The sequence below is a fragment of the Urocitellus parryii genome, chromosome 2, assembly GCF_045843805.1.
Source record: "Urocitellus parryii isolate mUroPar1 chromosome 2, mUroPar1.hap1, whole genome shotgun sequence".
Classification (NCBI taxonomy): Eukaryota; Metazoa; Chordata; class Mammalia; order Rodentia; family Sciuridae; genus Urocitellus; species Urocitellus parryii.
In genome coordinates, this window is record NC_135532.1 from 213,655,495 (window position 1) to 213,675,163 (window position 19,669).

Below are 19,669 nucleotides of genomic sequence, written 5' to 3' on the forward strand. Positions count from 1 at the left end.
AGCATTTCCTCAGCTGCTGAGCCTATTGGCTGTCATGTTCTGTCTTACTGGAATCATCTCCAACTTTCTTCACATGAAAAATGTTAAATGCCTTCAACATACCAACTATACACCAAAGTGTCTGATAAAAATGAATGAAATCAGCTACCTGTTTTGATTCATTCTTATCTCTTGGATTGAATGATAGTTTGGAGAAATGTTTTATTGTGGTTTTTTTTGATAATTAAAACACTGCATAAAATGCGGTTGAATTTAACTGTCAACTTCTTTGTAAACACCCATAATATTAAATAAACTGTATTTCATTGGAAATATTGTTACAATTGTTTTCATTTGCTATGGTGGCTATGGTGGTTATGGTTATGGATGCTGCCATCCACTCTGCTATAGAAGATGCTGGTCCTATGGCTTCTACTGAAATATTTCCATACCTACTGAGCCTATTGGCTCTAACCTCCTGTCTCACTAGAATCAATTCCAAGTTTCTTCATATGAAGAATGTCTGAATGTCTTCAACAATACCAACTCTATGCCAAACTATCTGAGATAAATGAATGAAATCAGCATGACTGTTTTAATTCATCATTACCTCTTAGATTGAATGATAGTTTGGAGAAATATTTTTCCTTTGATTATATTATTATAACACTACATAAATGTGATCAAACTGGACTCTTGTTTTTTGTGTAAAAAACATATTATGAAATAAACTATATTTCACTGTAAATATGGGTATGTTACAATTCTATTAAATTATCTCAATTGGTGTGACAGGTGTATTTCTGTAATTGCATGTGTAGTCATAAGTGTGGTGTGTTTTGTTAGAGATGGAGGGGGAGGGAAATATAAAAGTGCCAGAACACTTTTGTGGTCATTAGAGTTCTAAAATTTAATGATGTAAAATATTAATTCTTTCTCAGAGATCAGACAACATCTGTTTTTATATATCTTTTCATGTCTCCTAAAATTACCCTTTGTACATTTTTGAAATTTTTATATTCTACAATTTCTTTTATTTCACACAAGCCTATTTTAACCATGTCTGTATATATATATATATATATATATATATATATATATATATATATATATATATATTGTTAGTACCCTCAGTGATCAGATTAGATCATCTATAGCTCTGCCTCTGTGAAAAAGAATCTCAAAGTATCTATGTGTGTGTAGTGTACAGCAATATATCTTCTCCCTAAATAATGACTACAGGTTTTTTCATATGCATAATGTCTGCAGTAATAATTGTGTTCTGCATTATCATGATGGAGACCAAATAATTTGAACACATATCAATTTACTCTTGTCTTTAGAAAAAATGCATGCATTAGGGATAGCAAGATAAGTTTATCAAAAACATGAGCTATTTTCTCAGTATCAAAATAGCATTAATTTGTTTTCCTTTTCACCCCACAGTCTGGTCTTCATCCAGTGTATATATCTACATATGCTAATCTTCTATATAATCAAATTATTTCCACTCTTATTAAAGTAGTTACTTTTCACATGGAAAACTCAAACTGACAACATTAAATGCAATGAAGTGCTGATGGGAAAAGTAAGGAATATGGAAACCAATATTTTGAAGATGGAAAATGTTTTTAAAAGTTGGGTGAAATTCTACCATTCTCCATTCTTGGAGCCAGGCAAGAGGCTTCTCTGACACAGCATAACCAACAGAAATCTGAGTCTATTTTCAACATTTTAGGACTGGCAATCATAGTTGAAAATGATAAAAGATACAATTTGACAAGCATGAGCTGGGAGAATGCTGACTTCAAAAGATCCAGCTTTCTCCTGGAGATATTTGGAAATTTTGAAGTCACAGGGATCCATTTCCTAAGACATGAAGCAGAATCACTTCAAAGGGATATTTAAAAAAAAGGTGTTCATATCAAGGTGATGAGAAAACTATTGCTGGAATTAAGGGAAAAATATCCTTAAAAGAAGGAGAAAAAAGAGCAATTCCTCTTTCCTATAAGGAAAAGAATAAATAGATCCTAACCAAAATTTAGAGTCTAATTTTGTGTTAGGTCTTGTTTGAATGAGATCAACCATATATTTTCTAACAGTCCAAGAGCAACAACAACAAAACTCTCTAAGGTGAAATAAATATTGTTCTTGACCTTCTAAAATTTTAATACAAAAGGTATTAAAACAGGACTCCTGTGGAAATATGCAAAAGAGACAACAGATAACAAAAGCAAGCATATTAGAGCCACATATTGGAGCTTGTACTAAAATTGGAGGAATGAACCAAACAATCAAATTTAAATTCTAGTTGTCTTCAATAAGCAAATAAATAATGTGTTAAAAATTCAATACATTTACCTTCAGAAACAAATACATGTATAATACTAAATTTAGTATATCTGACCAAAAATATGATTTATTGTCAAATTTCAAAACGAAGAAACTTTGTTTTCTTTTGCAACACTTGCATTTTCTCCATGGTCTTCTTGCCACTTGTAGCATGTCATGATATGGACAAAAACAAACAAACAAACAAAAAAAAACCCTAGTAATCAGAAAAAACACAGAGACGATCATAAATGTCCCACAATACAATGATTATTAAATTGCTGGCACAAAGTTTATGACAAATGTCAATTGGTAAATGAAAGAGTTTGGCAGACCCATGTGAATCTCTATCAGAAATATCAAATCATCTGAATGAGGACCATGGGCAAAAGCAGGTTTTCATCATGTCTATGCATCTGTGAATATTTTCAGTGTTTTGTGACAGTGAGTAGCAGAACTGGCAGGATTTGTGAATCAGAGGATATTTTACAGTACTTTAAAATCAGAGTGAAGCTTCAGTCTTCCTTACCAGTTCCTCCAATGCCTACTTGGTGGTGGAACATAGTTTATGTTTGTCTCTGACTGTCTTATGTGTTGATCTGTTCTCTTAAAATAGTTCTAATGTCTTTTAGTAAATTTAATTTCATTGAACATTAATATCAAACAAAAAACATCTTTCCATGATTGAGTACCCTTGTTCCCACTCATACTTCATCAGCTGCTAAAAATTGAGGAAGCAAAGAAAACCACATGCCTCATTTTGTCTATATGACCTATCCATACACTTTTGAGATATGTCATTCCTGTACTGCTCAACACTTGTAAAATGAAATACCTGTTAAAAAAAAATGTAGGGTACAGCACCCAACTTTAACTTAGAGAATTTTACACTTGATCCCTGATATTTATTTGGAATGATAAAGAAAATCATGGAGTAAATAATATTTCTAAGTGGAAAATGGTAATTTATTTGCTGGACAGTTTGAAATATGTTAACACAAATTTCACAATAAGAAAAGAATAGAAAAATAAGAAAGAAGAAATGAGGAAGGAAGAAAGGAGGAAGACAGAGAGTGTGGGAGGGAGGAAAAAAATATAGGAGGGAAAGAGGAAGGGAGGGAGGAAGGAAGAAAGGAAGGAAGGAAGGAAAATCTTTTTCTTCCATTGACGAATGGAAACAATGCAAAATAAAAATAAAAAGGAAATGCCTACTTCCATAATTTACATGGTACTATATAATCATATTGTGGGTGTTAAATTCACTAAATTTAGAATGGTATATGGTGCTAAAAATAGAGCAAGAATTTCATTTTAAAGGCCCATAAACAGATGACAGAATCCTTACGTAGGAACAAAATTATCTTAGTTATAAGCTTGTTTTTGCAATAAGTTAAGATACACATGATATTGTCTGAGGCACATGAGTGAGAAAATATGACTATGTCCTGCCTGTGGTTTTCCCCACCAGCACCCCTGGTATATAAAAGGCAGGTGGCAGATAGTGACATCCAGACTCAAGACACCTACATCCTGATCCTGAACTGAACACTCCACTCCTGACAGCATGAGCTGCTACTATGGCAACTACTATGGTGGGCTGGGCTATGGCTATGGTGGCCTAGGCTGTGGCTATGGCTGCGGCTATGGTGGCTGTGGCTGTGGCTATGGTGGCTTTGGCTGTGGCTATGGTGGCTGTGGCTGTGGCTATGGTGGCTATGGATGTGGCTATGGTGGCTATGGTTATGGATGCTGCCGCCCACTCTGCTACAGAAGATGCTGGTCCTATGGCTTCTACTGAAGAATTTCTTTAGCTGCTGAGCCTATTGGCTGTCACCCTCTATCTCATTGGAATCATCTCCAACTTTCTTCACATTAGAAATTTTTTAATATCTTCAAAAATACCAACTATATACCAATCTGAGAAAAATGAATAAAATCAGCATGCCTATTTTGATTCATCCTTGTCTCTTGGATTGTGTGATAATTTGGAGACAATATTTCCTTTGATAATTATCTTTAAAACACTATGTAAAATGTGGTGAATTTTGACTCTCAACTTGTAAAAAATTCATAGTATTAAATAAACTCTTTCACTGGAAAAAGTGCTCTGTTATGATTCTATCAATTTCCCTCCATTTGTGTGCCTTGTCTACTTGTTCATTTGCATGTGTTTATCCATTGTCTGTTTATAGCAATATGTGAGTGAGAAAGTACAAACTAGAGCTCTTTTGTGATAATTAATGTTGTCAAAATTAAAGAGGTAAAAATACAAATTCTTTCCAAAAGTTCAGACAAAAATGCATTTTAAACTATTTTTTAGTTATAGGTGAACACAATATTTTTATTTTATTTTTATGTGGTGCTGAAGGATCAAACCTAGTGCCTCAAGCATCGTAGGTGTGCACTCTACTTCTGAGCCACAACTCAATCCAAAATCCATTTATTTATTTGTCCCTTTATCTGTCTTAAAATTTCCCTTTCCTTGTATGTTTTTAATGGCACTTTTCTACAATAGTGATTGTATTTCACATCAGATCATTTTAAAAAATCTTTGTATTTTATACTTTGTGTCATTTAAATCACCAGTGATTTAGATCATATCAGCTCTACCTCTTCCTCTATGAAATGTTTCTCAAATTAAATATGTATGTGTGTTGTGTGTGTAGAGAGATCGATAGATATTGATAGATATAGAATAGATTTATATCTACATCCGTATCTATCTCTCTTCCCTAAACAATGACTTTAGCATATTGAATACCTCTGCACTAATAATGGCATTTTGGATTACCATCATGGCAACCAAATTGCATTTCAAAATATATGTTTAATCTGCAATTTAGAAAAATTCATGTATTATGCATAGCAAGATAAATTCATGAAAACCATGAATTATTTTCTCAGCATCAAACTAGTTTTAGTTTATTTTCTTTTTCACCTTGAAGTCTTGTCATTATGGAATGTAGTTGCCTGCATATGCTAATTTTCTCCAGAATCAAATTCTTTCCACTCTTAAAGTAGTTATGTATGTTCTTTTGGGAAACTCAAACTGACAGCATTAGGTGCAATGAAATGCTGATGGGGAAAGTAAAGAATAAAGGTACCAATACTCTGGAAAAAGATGGTGAACGGCTGAAATTAGCAGTTCTTAGACCCAGGCAAGAGGCTACTGTGATAAAAAGTAGCCAGCAGTATTCTGGGTCTATTTTTCTTTTCTTTTCTTTTCTCTTTCTTTTTTTTTTTTAATAGGGCTAGCAAACTGTAGTTGGAGACACAGGAGATCCCAAGCTGCTAAAAATATTCTGAAAAGACACTGAGCTTCACAGAAGTGTTTTAGAAACTCTGAAGTGGCATGGCTCCGTTTTCTAAGACATCAAGCAGAAGTTTTTAAAAATTAGATGGAAATTTTGTCCTTACCAAGGTGGTGAGATAACAGTCACTAGATCTCAAGAAGTCTCCTTAACTGAAAGGAAATAAAACATAACCTCTGTAGGCTCCATAAAAAGAGGTAAACATACCCTACCTAAAATTCCAGCAACCGAGTTTTATGTTAGTTTGTATCTGAATTAAGACCTTCAGACTATTTCTAACAGCCCAAGAGCAATAAAAACACCTTGAAAATTTAAAGGTATACTATAATATTGTTCTGTATCTTCTCTTTAGCCTGTGGAAGCGTATGGAATTGTGCAAAAGAAACAACCAATAACAAAAGCTACCGCACCATAAGCCACATGTTGGAGCTTGAAGACAAGAAATTTTAAACTAAACATGATTGAAAAACACAAGAAACATCAAAGAACATATAAAATGAGCATTAAAATAGTAGAAATATAACTAAATTCAAATTCCAGTTCTTAAAAAGAGTAAATGAATAATGTATACTCATTTAATAAATATTTCTTCAGGAAAAAAATAATCTCAATCATTAAACTTAAACCCAGGTTTGTAAAAACAATTCTACTGACTTAAAGACAGAAATATAGAAAGGTGAATTTTGAAGATTACAAAATATTTATCATGCTTTATGAACTGGTGAAACATCCATGCAACTGAAATTCTGCAGAGGAGGAAAGAGTAAAGTATGAGACATTTAGTTGGAGAAAACAGTATCACTTTCTCAAATTGTTGAACAGCATCAACCTACCAATTCTAAGTGCTATTCTCTGTCAAGAGGGATAATTCCAATTAAAATCACATGTCGGCATAACTCAATAGCAGAAAATTAAATGCAAAGCCAAGACCCTAAGCTGGAGTAAAGAAACAGATCATCTACAAAGAAAAGCAACAAAGCTGACTGTAACCTCCTCCACCGAAGCAAACAATGCTAAAGTAAACTACAATGACATTTTAACAATGTATTACATATAAAATCAATCTAGAATATCACAGTTGAAAATTTACAGATAACAAAATGAAATAAAGAAATATTAATAAAATATGATTTTTTGATAAATAAAATTAAAATAAATGTTTTCATACTATAGTGAGAAAATTGATTCTACTGAGAATGAATTATAAGAAAAAATTCAGTTTGGGGGCAGAAGGAAATTGGTCTGGTTAAAAGCATGGGCATTCAATAAATAAATTAATTGAAAAAATACAGATAAATATCAATCATACACAAAAACAGTGACTATTTCTTTTAGGGATTAGATATGCACAATTGGCTTATTAGGACAGAGTAACAGTAATATATATTGTAATCTACTGTAATGAGTCAATGGATTTGGAAAAGTCAGAAAATACAGAAGTTTAGTGAATTGTGAAAGAGAAATTCTGAACTTGTTTGCTTCTAGGTGTATACCCAACCAACATTCCTGTTTTGATAGATCAGTCTGAGAAAGCAAACTTTTTCTGTAAATAGCTACATAGTTAATATTTTAAGGGCTTTTCTTATTTGTATCTCCATTGCTCAGCTCTACCATTGCACTGTGAAAGTAGCACAGACCATATATAAAGGAATCAATAAGAATGTTTTCCAGTAAAATTTTATTTGCCAAAAGAGCTTCGAGGAATAATTTGTGTACCCCTGGGTTAGAACAATATTCAATGGAAATTTTTCTTTTTCACCCACTTTTAGGAGAGTAGTACACATCCTTTCCCTTTGGAGTATGATTGTCAATGTCACTTGTTCTTTCCTTACTTTGTACAGGGGACATCTTTGCCTTTGTCTTTGGGTTCAGGAATGTTATTTTCATTGGTAAAATATTTATAGGTATGTCTTAAATATAGGTTTGTGCATGAACCTCTGGTTTTCTGGTTACCCTCTTTCTGTTTTTACCTAGAAGATGCCCCAGGACATACTGACCAAGGAAGATAAGAAGCTCATGAAAAAAGTTTGAAGTCAGCCTGACACTTGAGCTAAATCCAAATAATATTAGGCAAATCCCATGCTGACCCACAACCATATATGTAAGGCATATGCTAATTTTATATGAAACTGAAGTTTCTTTTATAGGTGCAAATTTATTCTGGCAAGAACTGTCTTAGATACAAGCGTAAGAATAGCAAGAAAAATGTAAAAGTAGCATAAGTTCATAGTAGCATATTTTTAATACTCAAAAATGGAAATATAAATAACTTTCAATAATAGGAAGAATAAATTGCAGTATACTTGTACATTGATATTTTATATGGCAGTTAAGTATTAACAGAAATAAAATTTTGTGAATCTCATTAAAAATGTGTTGCAAAAGAAACCAAATGAAAATATCTGATTCATGCAAATCCATTTGTATAAGGTAAAAAAAAATGGCAAAATAAACCCATGGTTTCAAAAAGTAGGAGATGTTAATATGTAGAGCTGATGCTGAATGAAAAGGGGTTCATTTGGGAGACTGTCATCTAGGATACTGTGTTATCTTTTAAAATCTAATTAAAGAAGTATTTTCTCTTTGAAATTTCATCATTTGTTCCATTTGATGATCCGATATTGATACGTTATTGTTAATTGAAGTCCATAGTTTACAGTATGCTGTAAATTGTATAGGTTTTGACAACTGTATTGTGACATGTATCCATGGTATAAAAGCCTCATAGTTAATAGTTTTGTTGTCCTGAAAATATCTCCTACTAAGCCTATTTGTTCCTCTATCCTGACCCCTACATCCTTGGCAATCAATAATCATTTCACTGGTTGCATAGTTCTGCCTTACTTGGGATCATGTGGCTTGTGCCTTTTGCAGATGGGCTTCTTTAAATCAACAATAGACATTAGATTTCCTCCATGTCTTCTCACCACTTGATAATTCATTTATTTTTAGTGCTGAATAAATTTTCATTATTTAGAGGTACTATGATTTATTTATCCAGAAACCTACTAGAGAATATCTTGCTCAGGTCCAAATTGTGGCAATTACGTATATTGTTGCCACACACATACACATGAAAGTTTATATATGGACATAATATTTAAATTTCTTTTGGTTAAGGAAGGCTACTATGGAATTGCAAAGTAAAAGCATTTTTAATTTAATGAGAAACTGAAATGTTGTTTTCCAAAGTGGTTATATCAGTTTGGACTCCACCAGCAATGAATGACAGTTCATGCTGTTCCATATCTTTGGTTGTGTTTGGTGTTCTCAGTATTTTGGATATTATCCTAATAGGAATGTAGCAGTATCTTGTAGTTTAAATTTTCAATTCCTTAATGACATATGATATTGAGCATTTTTAATACGCTTCTTACCATTTAGATATCTCCTCTGATGGTGTATTTCTTTATATCTTTTGGTCATTTTCAATTGAGTTATTTATTGGATTATTGGTTTCCTTATTGTTGTAGAAACACCTTATATTAAAGTCCCATACTATGACTTCAGGGATCCTGACATTTGTAGCAAAGTAATCTTGTTTATGAAGATTTTGTTTCATCATATTATTCAAGTCAAGTTTGAATATGTGGTAAATTGTACCCTGGAGTGTTTTAATAGAGGAATTGTGCAGAAGGCTACAGACACTCTGGGGCATTATTTCCGTGTTTCTTATCTGAATCATCCTCTCCTGTGTTTCTACAGAATGTTCCATATTTTTTTAATAGAAATCATTATGGTGATCTGAATTATGTCTATGGTGGGCTGGACTATGGCTGGGTAGGAGTTGATCTAGGTCTATTGCTGTGGCAATATGGACTACTACAGAATCTTATGGACTATTGAGGAATATAGCATGGATTATTTGATTCCTTCTCTGTAATTCACTGGCTTGGCTCTGTTTCCAGGATTCTTTTCAAGTCCTAATTATTTTTTAATTTTTTCTTCAAATTACAGCCAACCTGGTATCAGCTGACAGGAGCAGTGGGTGGGTGGGGGCTGTAGAAAATTTGAATTTTTCATATTTTACATTAGTTGATTAAAATTGTTTGAAATAGGTTGTGATTCACAGAACATTTTTATTAAATTATACTCCATTTCAATTATTCATGTAGTTTAATTTGACAGGATCAAGGGCAGAAATGTAAACACTATTTTAAAACAGCATCATCATTGTTAGTTTTATTTTGCTTTCATTCACTACATGTCTTTGAGTTCTGAGTGATCAGAACTGAAGACACTGCCCGATTTGCCTCCCAATCGAGTCACTAATATACAACTGTGCATTCACATACATCTGTAACAAGTGCCTCATCAACACCTTCATACAAGAACCTTATCTTCATAAACTGAAACTGTTGCTGATAATTACCTTAATTACTTTATAACAGGTTCCACAACGTAAGCCTCATTTTCCATGATGCTATTTCGGTATCTCTGTTCTTCGACTATCCGGGACTACACATTTGAATTGAACCAAGTATTGATTTGCCTTTGTGTCACCCTATATTGGTCCACTTCAAATAGTTTTTCCATTAGGACTACTTTTTCAACCATGAGGAATTCCTGTGTTTTTATAGCATGTTCCATGTTTGTTTACAGAAATTATTATGATTTTTGTATTTGTCTTTATCTCACTTATTTCATTTAATATATAATATCTTCCGGATTTATCCATGTTGTCAGAAGCATTTTCTTCTGTCTTAAAGCTGAATAATATTCCAGTGTATGTGTGAAATATTTTTTTTTTGTCCTTCTTTCTGTGTCAGTTACTGGTCCTATGGATTCCACTAAGAACTTCTGGACCCACTCAACCAGTAGAAGTCTTCCTCCTACATTTCCCACAATTCTCCCACAATCCCCCCTATAGTAGTTTATTTTTCCCTTTCTCAACAATGAAATGTTTATCAACAGTATTTCACCTTCAGATTGACTCCTTTAGATGCACCATGTTTCAACTTGATCGACCAAAGTTACCCTTACCTTTTATAAAAATGATTACATCTGATATGTTATTACTTTACCATTCACTGTAACTTAACAGCATCAATGTGAAAACTTTGTCGCTTTTCCAAAAAAATGTCGCCCTTTCTTGAAAAATGCTTTGCACATATATTCATTTTACTTTGTCATTTTATGTGCATGCTGTGTTGTCTATATATATTTCATTTTCTTCTATGATTGTTCATGGGTAGTAACAGGAGATTTTCCATAAATACATCTAGAGGTTCTGGATGGTTAGAAAACAACAGTGTCTAAACTGTGTATCAGGTAATGGTGTTGACTTAGCAACAGGGGTAAACAGACACATTCTGTTTCTTATTCAATCATTCTAAGAAAAATGAGGATCTTTGATTTATATGGATCATTGTATCTGGGCAAGCCTCCTCCAGTTGTCCATTGATAAATAAAATTACCCTGAGTACAAGCTAAACATACTAATAGCAACTCAGCAATGTACAGGTGAAAACAGATTATTTGAAGAATTTTCTGCACATACCCTTCATAGCTAGGGTTTGCTCAATGCAGCTTCTCATTGTATTATTTGCTTCCTAACAACACAACTTTCTGCTTCCACTGACTCCAAGCTAAGCCACAAATGCTACATAAAATGTTGTAGTTGATTTTAAAGAAAATATCAAAATGTGGCATTTATATACTATGGAGTATTACTCTGCATTAAAAAATGACAAAATCATAGAATTTGGAGGGAAATGGATGGCATTAGAGCAGATTATGCTAAGTGAAGCTAGTCAATCTTTAAAAAACAAATACCAAATGACTCCTTTGATATAAGGGGAGTAAACAAGGACAGGGTAGGGAAGAAGAGCTTGAGAAGAAGATTTACATTAAACAGGGATGAGAGGTGGGAGGGAAAGGGAGTGAGAAGGGAAATTGCATGGAAATGGAAGGCGATCCTCAGGGTTATACAAAATGTCATATAAGAGGAAAGGAGGGGCAAGACAAGATAATACAAATGGAAGAAATGATTTACAGTAGAAGGGGTAGAGAGAGAAAAGGGGAGGGGAGGGGAGGTGAGGGGAGGGGGGATAGTAGAGAATAGGACAGACAGCAGAATACATCAGACACTAGAAAGGCAATATGTCAATCAATGGAAGGGAAACTGATGTGATACAGCAATTTGTATACGGGGTAAAAGCGGGAGTTCATAATCCACGTGAATCAACCGTGTAATATGATGTATTAAGAACTATGTAATGTTATGAACGACCAATAAAAAAAAAAAGAAAATATCAAGCCAAGCTTTCTACAATTTTTGGTTTAGATTGTCCATAGGTACAAACATCACTGTGTCTACACAAAACACCCTCATTCTTCACTGAAAGGAGAGGAAGATGAAGAGTGGCCCCATGCTGTCTGATGCTGTTAGAAAGCATCTACAGCAATCCCTGGACGACCATAAGACAGAAGGGAACCCTGAGAATGAAGCTGCATTGTGCTCGAAGGAGCTCAGTCCTAGAATTGGAAAGTCAGCATGATACTTCTACAATGCCTACATCAGGGACAGTGACATTTACAGTATTATAGTAAACTGTAGATGTACTTAAATGTTAATAGTTGGAGGGATCTTAGTAAAAAGGTCATAGAAACTCTTTGTGCTGCTCTTAATCAGTTCTCATTGAAATATCCCATTATAAATTATATCAAATATTTCAAATAATCAACAAAGATTGATATCTGTTCCCTAGTTATTTTCTAAATAGCTTGTATAAAATTCTTCCATGTGACTGTCTCTCTTATTATCTCCATCTAAACCGGATATGTTCTTATTTCCAGATGGTAAGCTTTTAACCAATGCATTGTCTACAAAAATGCACCATTTCCATTTATACACACCCTTGGCAGTTTCTTTGCACCATGCTCCTGTGGGATTGCATTTGGTCCCTTCCACCTCACGTTCTTAGGATGGCTGCTCTACAGTTCAAAAAGGGAAGGAAAATTCTGTCAAGCCTACTGGTTGCTGACTCTGTAGTTTTGCTAATTGTGTATAAACATGCAAAGAATCCTCGTCACCATCTCTACACATCTATTCATATTTGAAATGTCAAAATTACCAAAGGTATTGTAAAAGAACAACCTGTGGCCATGCTGAAAGCAAATTCATATAAATTATTCTTAGGAAACTGCAATATTTATAAAGCCAGATAATATAAGTCATTTTAACTCAATATACATTAAAATACTTATATTTTATATTGTACCATGAAGGTACCTTAGAATTATCTTTCTAAAACTCCTTCCTCAACAATTTCAACAATTAAATCCTATGAAGATATTTGAATCTCATGAATAGCTCTAAAATATTACTAGATTGTAGTAGATAATATTAGTGAATGGATTTTATTTATATATATTTGAGAGCTATTTTGGCCTCTATGATGAGTCAGATACAACTAATATAAACTATCCTTTAAAATGTTAAATAAAATAGAAAAAAATGCAGTTATAATGTTAAAGTACATCAATACCTCAAGAGTATATTTCTCTACACCATTATATTGAGTTTCTTCAACTGTTCATCTGAAGCAAACTTCACTCAAACACTTTGTTGGGCTCTTTTTGTTCATTCCATGTATATAGACTTTGACACTGGACCCAGAAAGGATCAGAAAAGGTTATCTCCATTATATCAATATCTGAATGATGAAAAATTCATCTTAAGCACAATTCTGGAGCAGAGTCTCATGAAGTCAAGATTTGCTTTCACAAAGCACAGACTTCTCAGATAGAAGCTTAGAAAGATCAAGAACAGTCCAAGCATTACTTGGGCCTTTCTATCAAACACTTTGAACAGACGTGTCACTGCAGGGCAACTGTAAAATAGAAGATAACTCCAGAAAATCAAGCATTGGAACAGTGTCTCTACCCCACAACCAAACTCAATTCAATTTACAATCAGAATTGGCTCTGTGAGGTTCATAAAGTGGTGAAATTTCACTTTTTAATTTTTTTCAGTTATCTCAATATTGATATTACTGGGAATTAATTTAGACTAGTCTAATTTTGTGTGTATTTCTATTTCAATATAAAAACCATTCATTCCATTTCTATTCTTTTTAGTTTTAGTGTAAATATTTGAATAGGTCTTAGACTTTCTGCTTTGCATGGGGTTTATCTTTTTATGAACTCATTGTCTTCAGGTAAGTCTCAAACATCTTTTATAAAATGAAACTACTTTATTATCAGATACTTCCTCTTTCATTTGTTATGCGTCATAAAGCCACATTATCCTAATGAAATAGTTTAAAGGTGTACAATCATCATCATATCATTAGAGATACCTGAAGAGATATGGAAAACAATAATCCTACAAAAAAATCCCTCAAAGAAAAGTGGAGAGACAATGCAGCTCAGGAGGAGAGAGGAGAAATTAGCCAAGCACTAACCTTCCAGTAATTCCTTTCCAGATAACAACAGGCCCTGAAGGAAGGAGGTGAATATTGAATATTACTCTTTGGACTTTGACCTTCCCCCACTGCAAATTAGTCCTAAAAGGACACAGTACTTACTGAACAAAAGACCCTGAAGAAAAGAGGTGAATATTAAAATTTATTGGGAGACAATAAATTCCAGAAAAAGAAATACCCATCACTCACAATTTGGACTCCTATCTCTCCGAGTAACAATGAGTTTCAATAATTTTACAACTGCCCTCCTGAGTTAAAAGTTTTAATCTACATAACCAGCCCTTGACTATCCAAACAGCACACCTACAAGTTCCAATGATGAAACCACTCTAATTGTACCCTATAAAACCAAAGTTATTATTCTGTAATAGATGGCCATTTAAATAAATAAATAAATATAGTTGTAGTTCACACAATAACTTTATTTTATATACTTATTTATATGTGGTGCCGAGGATCAAACCCAGCACTTCACACATGCTAGGCAAGCGCTCTACCGCTGAGCCACAACCCCAGCCCCATAGATGGCCATTTTTGCATCCAGAAAATGATTCCCCCAAGGTGCCTGAGTCCACAAAGAACAATAAACAAGTTCCCTGAATTTGTTGATGTCTACATCCGTCATTTTGCGTTTACAATTTCCAATTAAAATAATTCAGTTTAGTAGAGTACTCTGGTGTGGGGAAACATCAATATTTTCAAAAGACTTTTTGACATTTCTGCATCTTAGAGCACATAAGGCTATGAATTAGAAAATGTCACACTGGGAAGCATATGCATGCTAATAATATTAAAGTAATATTATCATGATGGGCACATAGTAGACCCTCAATCAACAATTCCTAAATAATCAAATGCCATTTGCTTAAATGATGAATCCTATAAAATTATACCACTTGAATGAATTTCATTAATTTGATTAGGAGCATGAATGAAATCAGAGCTTCGCACCTGAATACACAGACACATTCCCATTATCTCATTGTCCAAATGACAGCGTTGTGTATGCTGCTGCTACTTTAGGAAGTCTACCTTCATGAGCATTGGAGAGTTAGGGTCTGACAGTTCTTTTTTATCCCTTCATCCTCCTACAACTATGAAAGTATGATGTAGATAATGATCACTTTGTATGGTCAATATAATAACTGAAAAGGATGTGAGCAGAACTAAAACAAATTAAGCAAATCATAATTACTTCTTAACAAAAGTGAAAAATATCTTCCTATATTACATTAAGAAGTGCAATAATTCAGGGGCTGGGATTGTGGCTCAGCGGTAGAGCACTCACCTAGCATGTGCGAGGCCCTGGGTTTGATACTCAGCACCACATAAAATAGATAAATAAATAAAATGAGGGTATTAGAAAAAAAAATGAAGTGCAATAATTCACCCATCTGTCAGCCATGACATTTCACCCTATTGATAGTCTAGAATGTGAGAACAGCAATGCTTATGGCATCTGCAGCCTGCAGTGGAGTACTGAAAAGTGCTTGCCCTGCACAGGTATTGACATCCCATCACAGAAAGCTGATTCTTTCTCCTCGACTGAGCATCTCAATTTCTGACATCACAGGCTATAATGGCAACCTCTGTAATGCCTGGTTCGTGAGCATGGGCTGCTCTGGTCCACAGTCCTGTGGGTTCCATTATGGTCTTCCTGAGCAGCTTAACCCACAGGACTCCTCCACTTGTATTTCCAATTCCACCTCCATACTCTTATCAGAAATTCCATCATCTTTCTGGACTACTAAATAAATTCAGACACGGCATTTTGATTAACCAAAGTCAAAGGGATGTCCTGTAATTTGTGCAAAAGTTTTACACTTTATTTGATATTAGCCTCTTCTACTTCATGTAATGGCATCACTTAGTTTCTGCAGATGATTGGTTTCAGAACTCTTGAGGATACCAGAATCCATGTATATTCAATTCTTTTATTTAAAAGAGTGTAGGTTTTGCATATAAACTCTGTATATCCTTCTGTGTAATTTAAATGGTCTCTAGATAAATCCTAATACCTAACATAAAGTAAATTCTTTTTAAATAGTCATTATTCTATATTCTTTAGGGAGTAATCAGAAGAAAAATAATGTCTGAACTTGTTAAATATAGATGCATTATTTTTCCAAATAATTTTGACAATAGAATCTAGAGATGAGGAATCCAGAGTCAGAAGGCTGACATTATATTTATTTCATGTATTTCATCTGAGAAATGAAGTTCATATTTTAAAAAAAACTGTGAAGTCTTATAAACTGTGTTTTAATATATTTATATTAATTTTGCTCCATTCATGTTGTTTTACTTATGTATGTATACATGTGTGCATGTGAGGAAGAGTGATAGAGAAACATACACAGAAAGATAAAGACAGATATTGAAGAACAATACTGTCTTTAAATGTTTCCTGAGATTTTGACATATCTAAACATCCAAGGATCTGAACATGAGTTGTTTTTACCTAAGGTATATTTATCAATGTAATCAGCTTCCCTGGGAAACTGTAACTGTATTAGAACAGACTATCAATTAACATTCATATATCAAATATTTAAACGACATTTCTGTTAGGCAAAACAGTCCCTTTCTATCACTACATATAACAATCCTGCCTTTGTGTATTTATTGACTCCCTAAGTTTAGGCTTAGTGTTGTGCCTCAAAAGAGATGATTTTCTCTGAACACCTCACATGATTCTATCTGCATACTTCGTGTCATCAGATCACAGGCACAATACAGATAGTATCTCCTGTCCTGTGGCTGCTGGCTACCTAATGTCTGATATTAAAATCTCCCAGGGTCTGAGCTCACCAGCTCTACACATCCAGCTTCAATGGGCTCAGCATTTTTCCTAAATCTTGTTTAGCCATCACAGCATTTTAACACCAACACATTGATGAAATGCTGATGACTAATATAGGCACCAAACATTATCTGGACACTTTAAAAAAAATCTCTTACTTATTTGGACAAATATGTAATATGTATGAAATGAAACATAGTATACCTACTCAAGAAATACATTGTTTTTTCCAATTTCAAGAGAAAGAAAACTTTTTACTTTTTTTTTTCTTTTCCAACACTAGAACTTTCTCCATTGTTCATTTGTCACTTCGATCATATCATGGTATGGACAAGAGACATAGTAATAAGAAGATATCAAGAGATAGTGATAAATATCACACAATACAATGTCTTAAAAATGATTGACACATGTTTATAACAATATATGTGTCAATTGAAAGAGACAAGCAGACCTATGTGAATTTCTTTCAGAAGTCTCAAATGAAATAAATGAGTCCCATAGGGAAAAACAGGATTTTCATCATGTCTCTGTACCTATGATTAGCTTCAGTGTAGCAAAGAGTAGAACTGGTATATTGTGAAGCTGGAGTCATTTGGGTCTGGCAAATGTAAAATCAGAGTGGAATTTCCTTCTTTTTTTGTGTGAAAACATACAATATCTACATTTAAAGTGGAAGAAAATAATTTAGATCTATCTCTGTTTGGCTGTCTAACTCATTGAGCAGCTTTTTTTATAGTAGGTATAATTTACATTAGGTAAATTGTTTTTTTATAAGTGTCAGTATATATTGTTAGCAAAACAAAAAAATTCTTTTCATGACTGAGTATCCTTGTTCCTACCACTACTTCATCAGCAGCCAAAACAGAGGAAGCAAAGAAGGGGTGTGTGGCTCATTTGGTCCCCCGGATCAATCCATAGGCATGTCATTCCTGAAACTGCACGGCATTTATAGGAGGAAAAGTGACTGCTATAAAAAAATTAAAAATAAAAGAAATTGAGGATGGAGCACTCAACTTTACCTTACAGTATTTTACACTTGCACCAAAAAACTTCACTTGGGATGAGGAAGTGAACCATGGAACAAATATAGTTTCTAATTATAAAAAAGTAATTAATTTTCTGGTAAGTTTGAAACATAAGGTAAGTCCAATCTCTCAAGAAGGAAGGAAAGAAGTGTTTTAGTTAGCTCTTTTGCTACCATGAATAAAAGATACCAAGAAAAATTTTAGAGGAGAAAGAGTTTATTTGGGGGTTTTAGTCTACAAAACTTGGCTCCATTCCTCAGGGTTTCAGGTAAGGCAGAGAACATCATGGCAAGAGAGTAGAGTGGAGGAAAGCAGTTCATATGATAATCACGAAGCACAGAGAGAGAATTCACTGAGCTCACAAAATATATAACTCAACCGCACGCAGCCAATGACCCACCTCACCCAGCCACATTGTACCTGCCTTGAGTTACCACTCCATTAATTCCTATCAAGGGATTAAGTTGGTTGGGCTAAGGCTCTCATAACCCAGTCATTGCATCCCTAAGCCTTCTTGAATTGTCTCACACATGAGCTGTGAGGGGACACCTGACACCCACATTATAACAGGAAGAAAAGAAGAAAGGAAGAAAGAAAATAAGGGCAGGGGAAGAAAACCTTTCTTTCTTTTGAAGAATGGAAACAAAACAAAAATGAAATACCTGTTGTCATAACTCACATGGGATATACAATCAGATCATAAGTACTCAATTGACTAAGTGTAGAGTGATACTCATCATTCTAAATAGAATAAAACTTTAATTTCAAAGGCTCATAAATGGATCATTGAATTCTGACATAGGAGCAAAATTATCTCAGTTATGAGTGCTATGTTTTGCAATAATTCAAGACATTCCTAACATTGCCTGGGGCACATCAGATAAATAATATGACCATGCACTGCCTGTGGTTTCCCCCACCCAACACCAGGGAGGTATAAAAAGCAGGTGGCAGACAGTAACATCCAGACTCAAGACACCTACATCCTGATCCTGAACTGAACACTCCACTCCTGACAGCATGAGCTGCTACTATGGCAACTACTATGGTGGGCTGGGCTATGGCTATGGTGGCCTAGGCTGTGGCTATGGCTGTGGCTATGGTGGCTATGGCTGTGGCTACGGTGGCCTAGGCTGTGGTTATGGTGGCTATGGTGGCTATGGTTATGGATGCTGCCGCCCACTCTGCTACAGAAGATACTATTCCTATGGCTTGTACTGAAGCATTTCCTCAGCTGCTGAGCCTATTGGCTGTCATGTTCTGTCTTACTGGAATCATCTCCAACTTTCTTCACATGAAAAATGTTAAATGCCTTCAACATACCAACTATACACCAAAGTGTCTGATAAAAATGAATGAAATCAGCTACCTGTTTTGATTCATTCTTATCTCTTGGATTGAATGATAGTTTGGAGAAATGTTTTATTGTGTTTTTTTTGATAATTAAAACACTGCATAAAATGCGGTTGAATTTAACTGTCAACTTCTTTGTAAACACCCATAATATTAAATAAACTGTATTTCATTGGAAATATTGTTACAATTGTTTTCATTTGTCCCCATCAATAAAGCATGTCCATTTGTATATTTGGATGTGATTAAACATGTGTGGGGGTTTTATAGAAATGAGAGAGAAAGAGTATGCCTGAACTCTTCTGTGGTCATTAGAAATCCCAAAATTAATGGTATAAATAAGTCTTTTCTAAGAGATCATACAAAATTTCTTTTTATATATGTATTTTTATCACTCCTAAAATTACCCTTCTTTGTAAAGTTTTCTGAATGGCC

The 19,669-nt window shown here is 34.1% G+C and overlaps 1 protein-coding gene across 1 annotated transcript; it reads left to right on the top strand.

Moving 5' to 3' along the window:
• The first annotated feature begins 18,901 nt into the window (after positions 1-18,901).
• On the top strand, positions 18,902-19,102 carry LOC113186178 (keratin-associated protein 20-2-like). Its single transcript, XM_026393569.2, has one exon. It carries the CDS (start codon positions 18,902-18,904, stop codon positions 19,100-19,102), a length of 201 nt encoding a protein of 66 aa, XP_026249354.2.
• Positions 19,103-19,669: the final 567 nt, after the last annotated feature.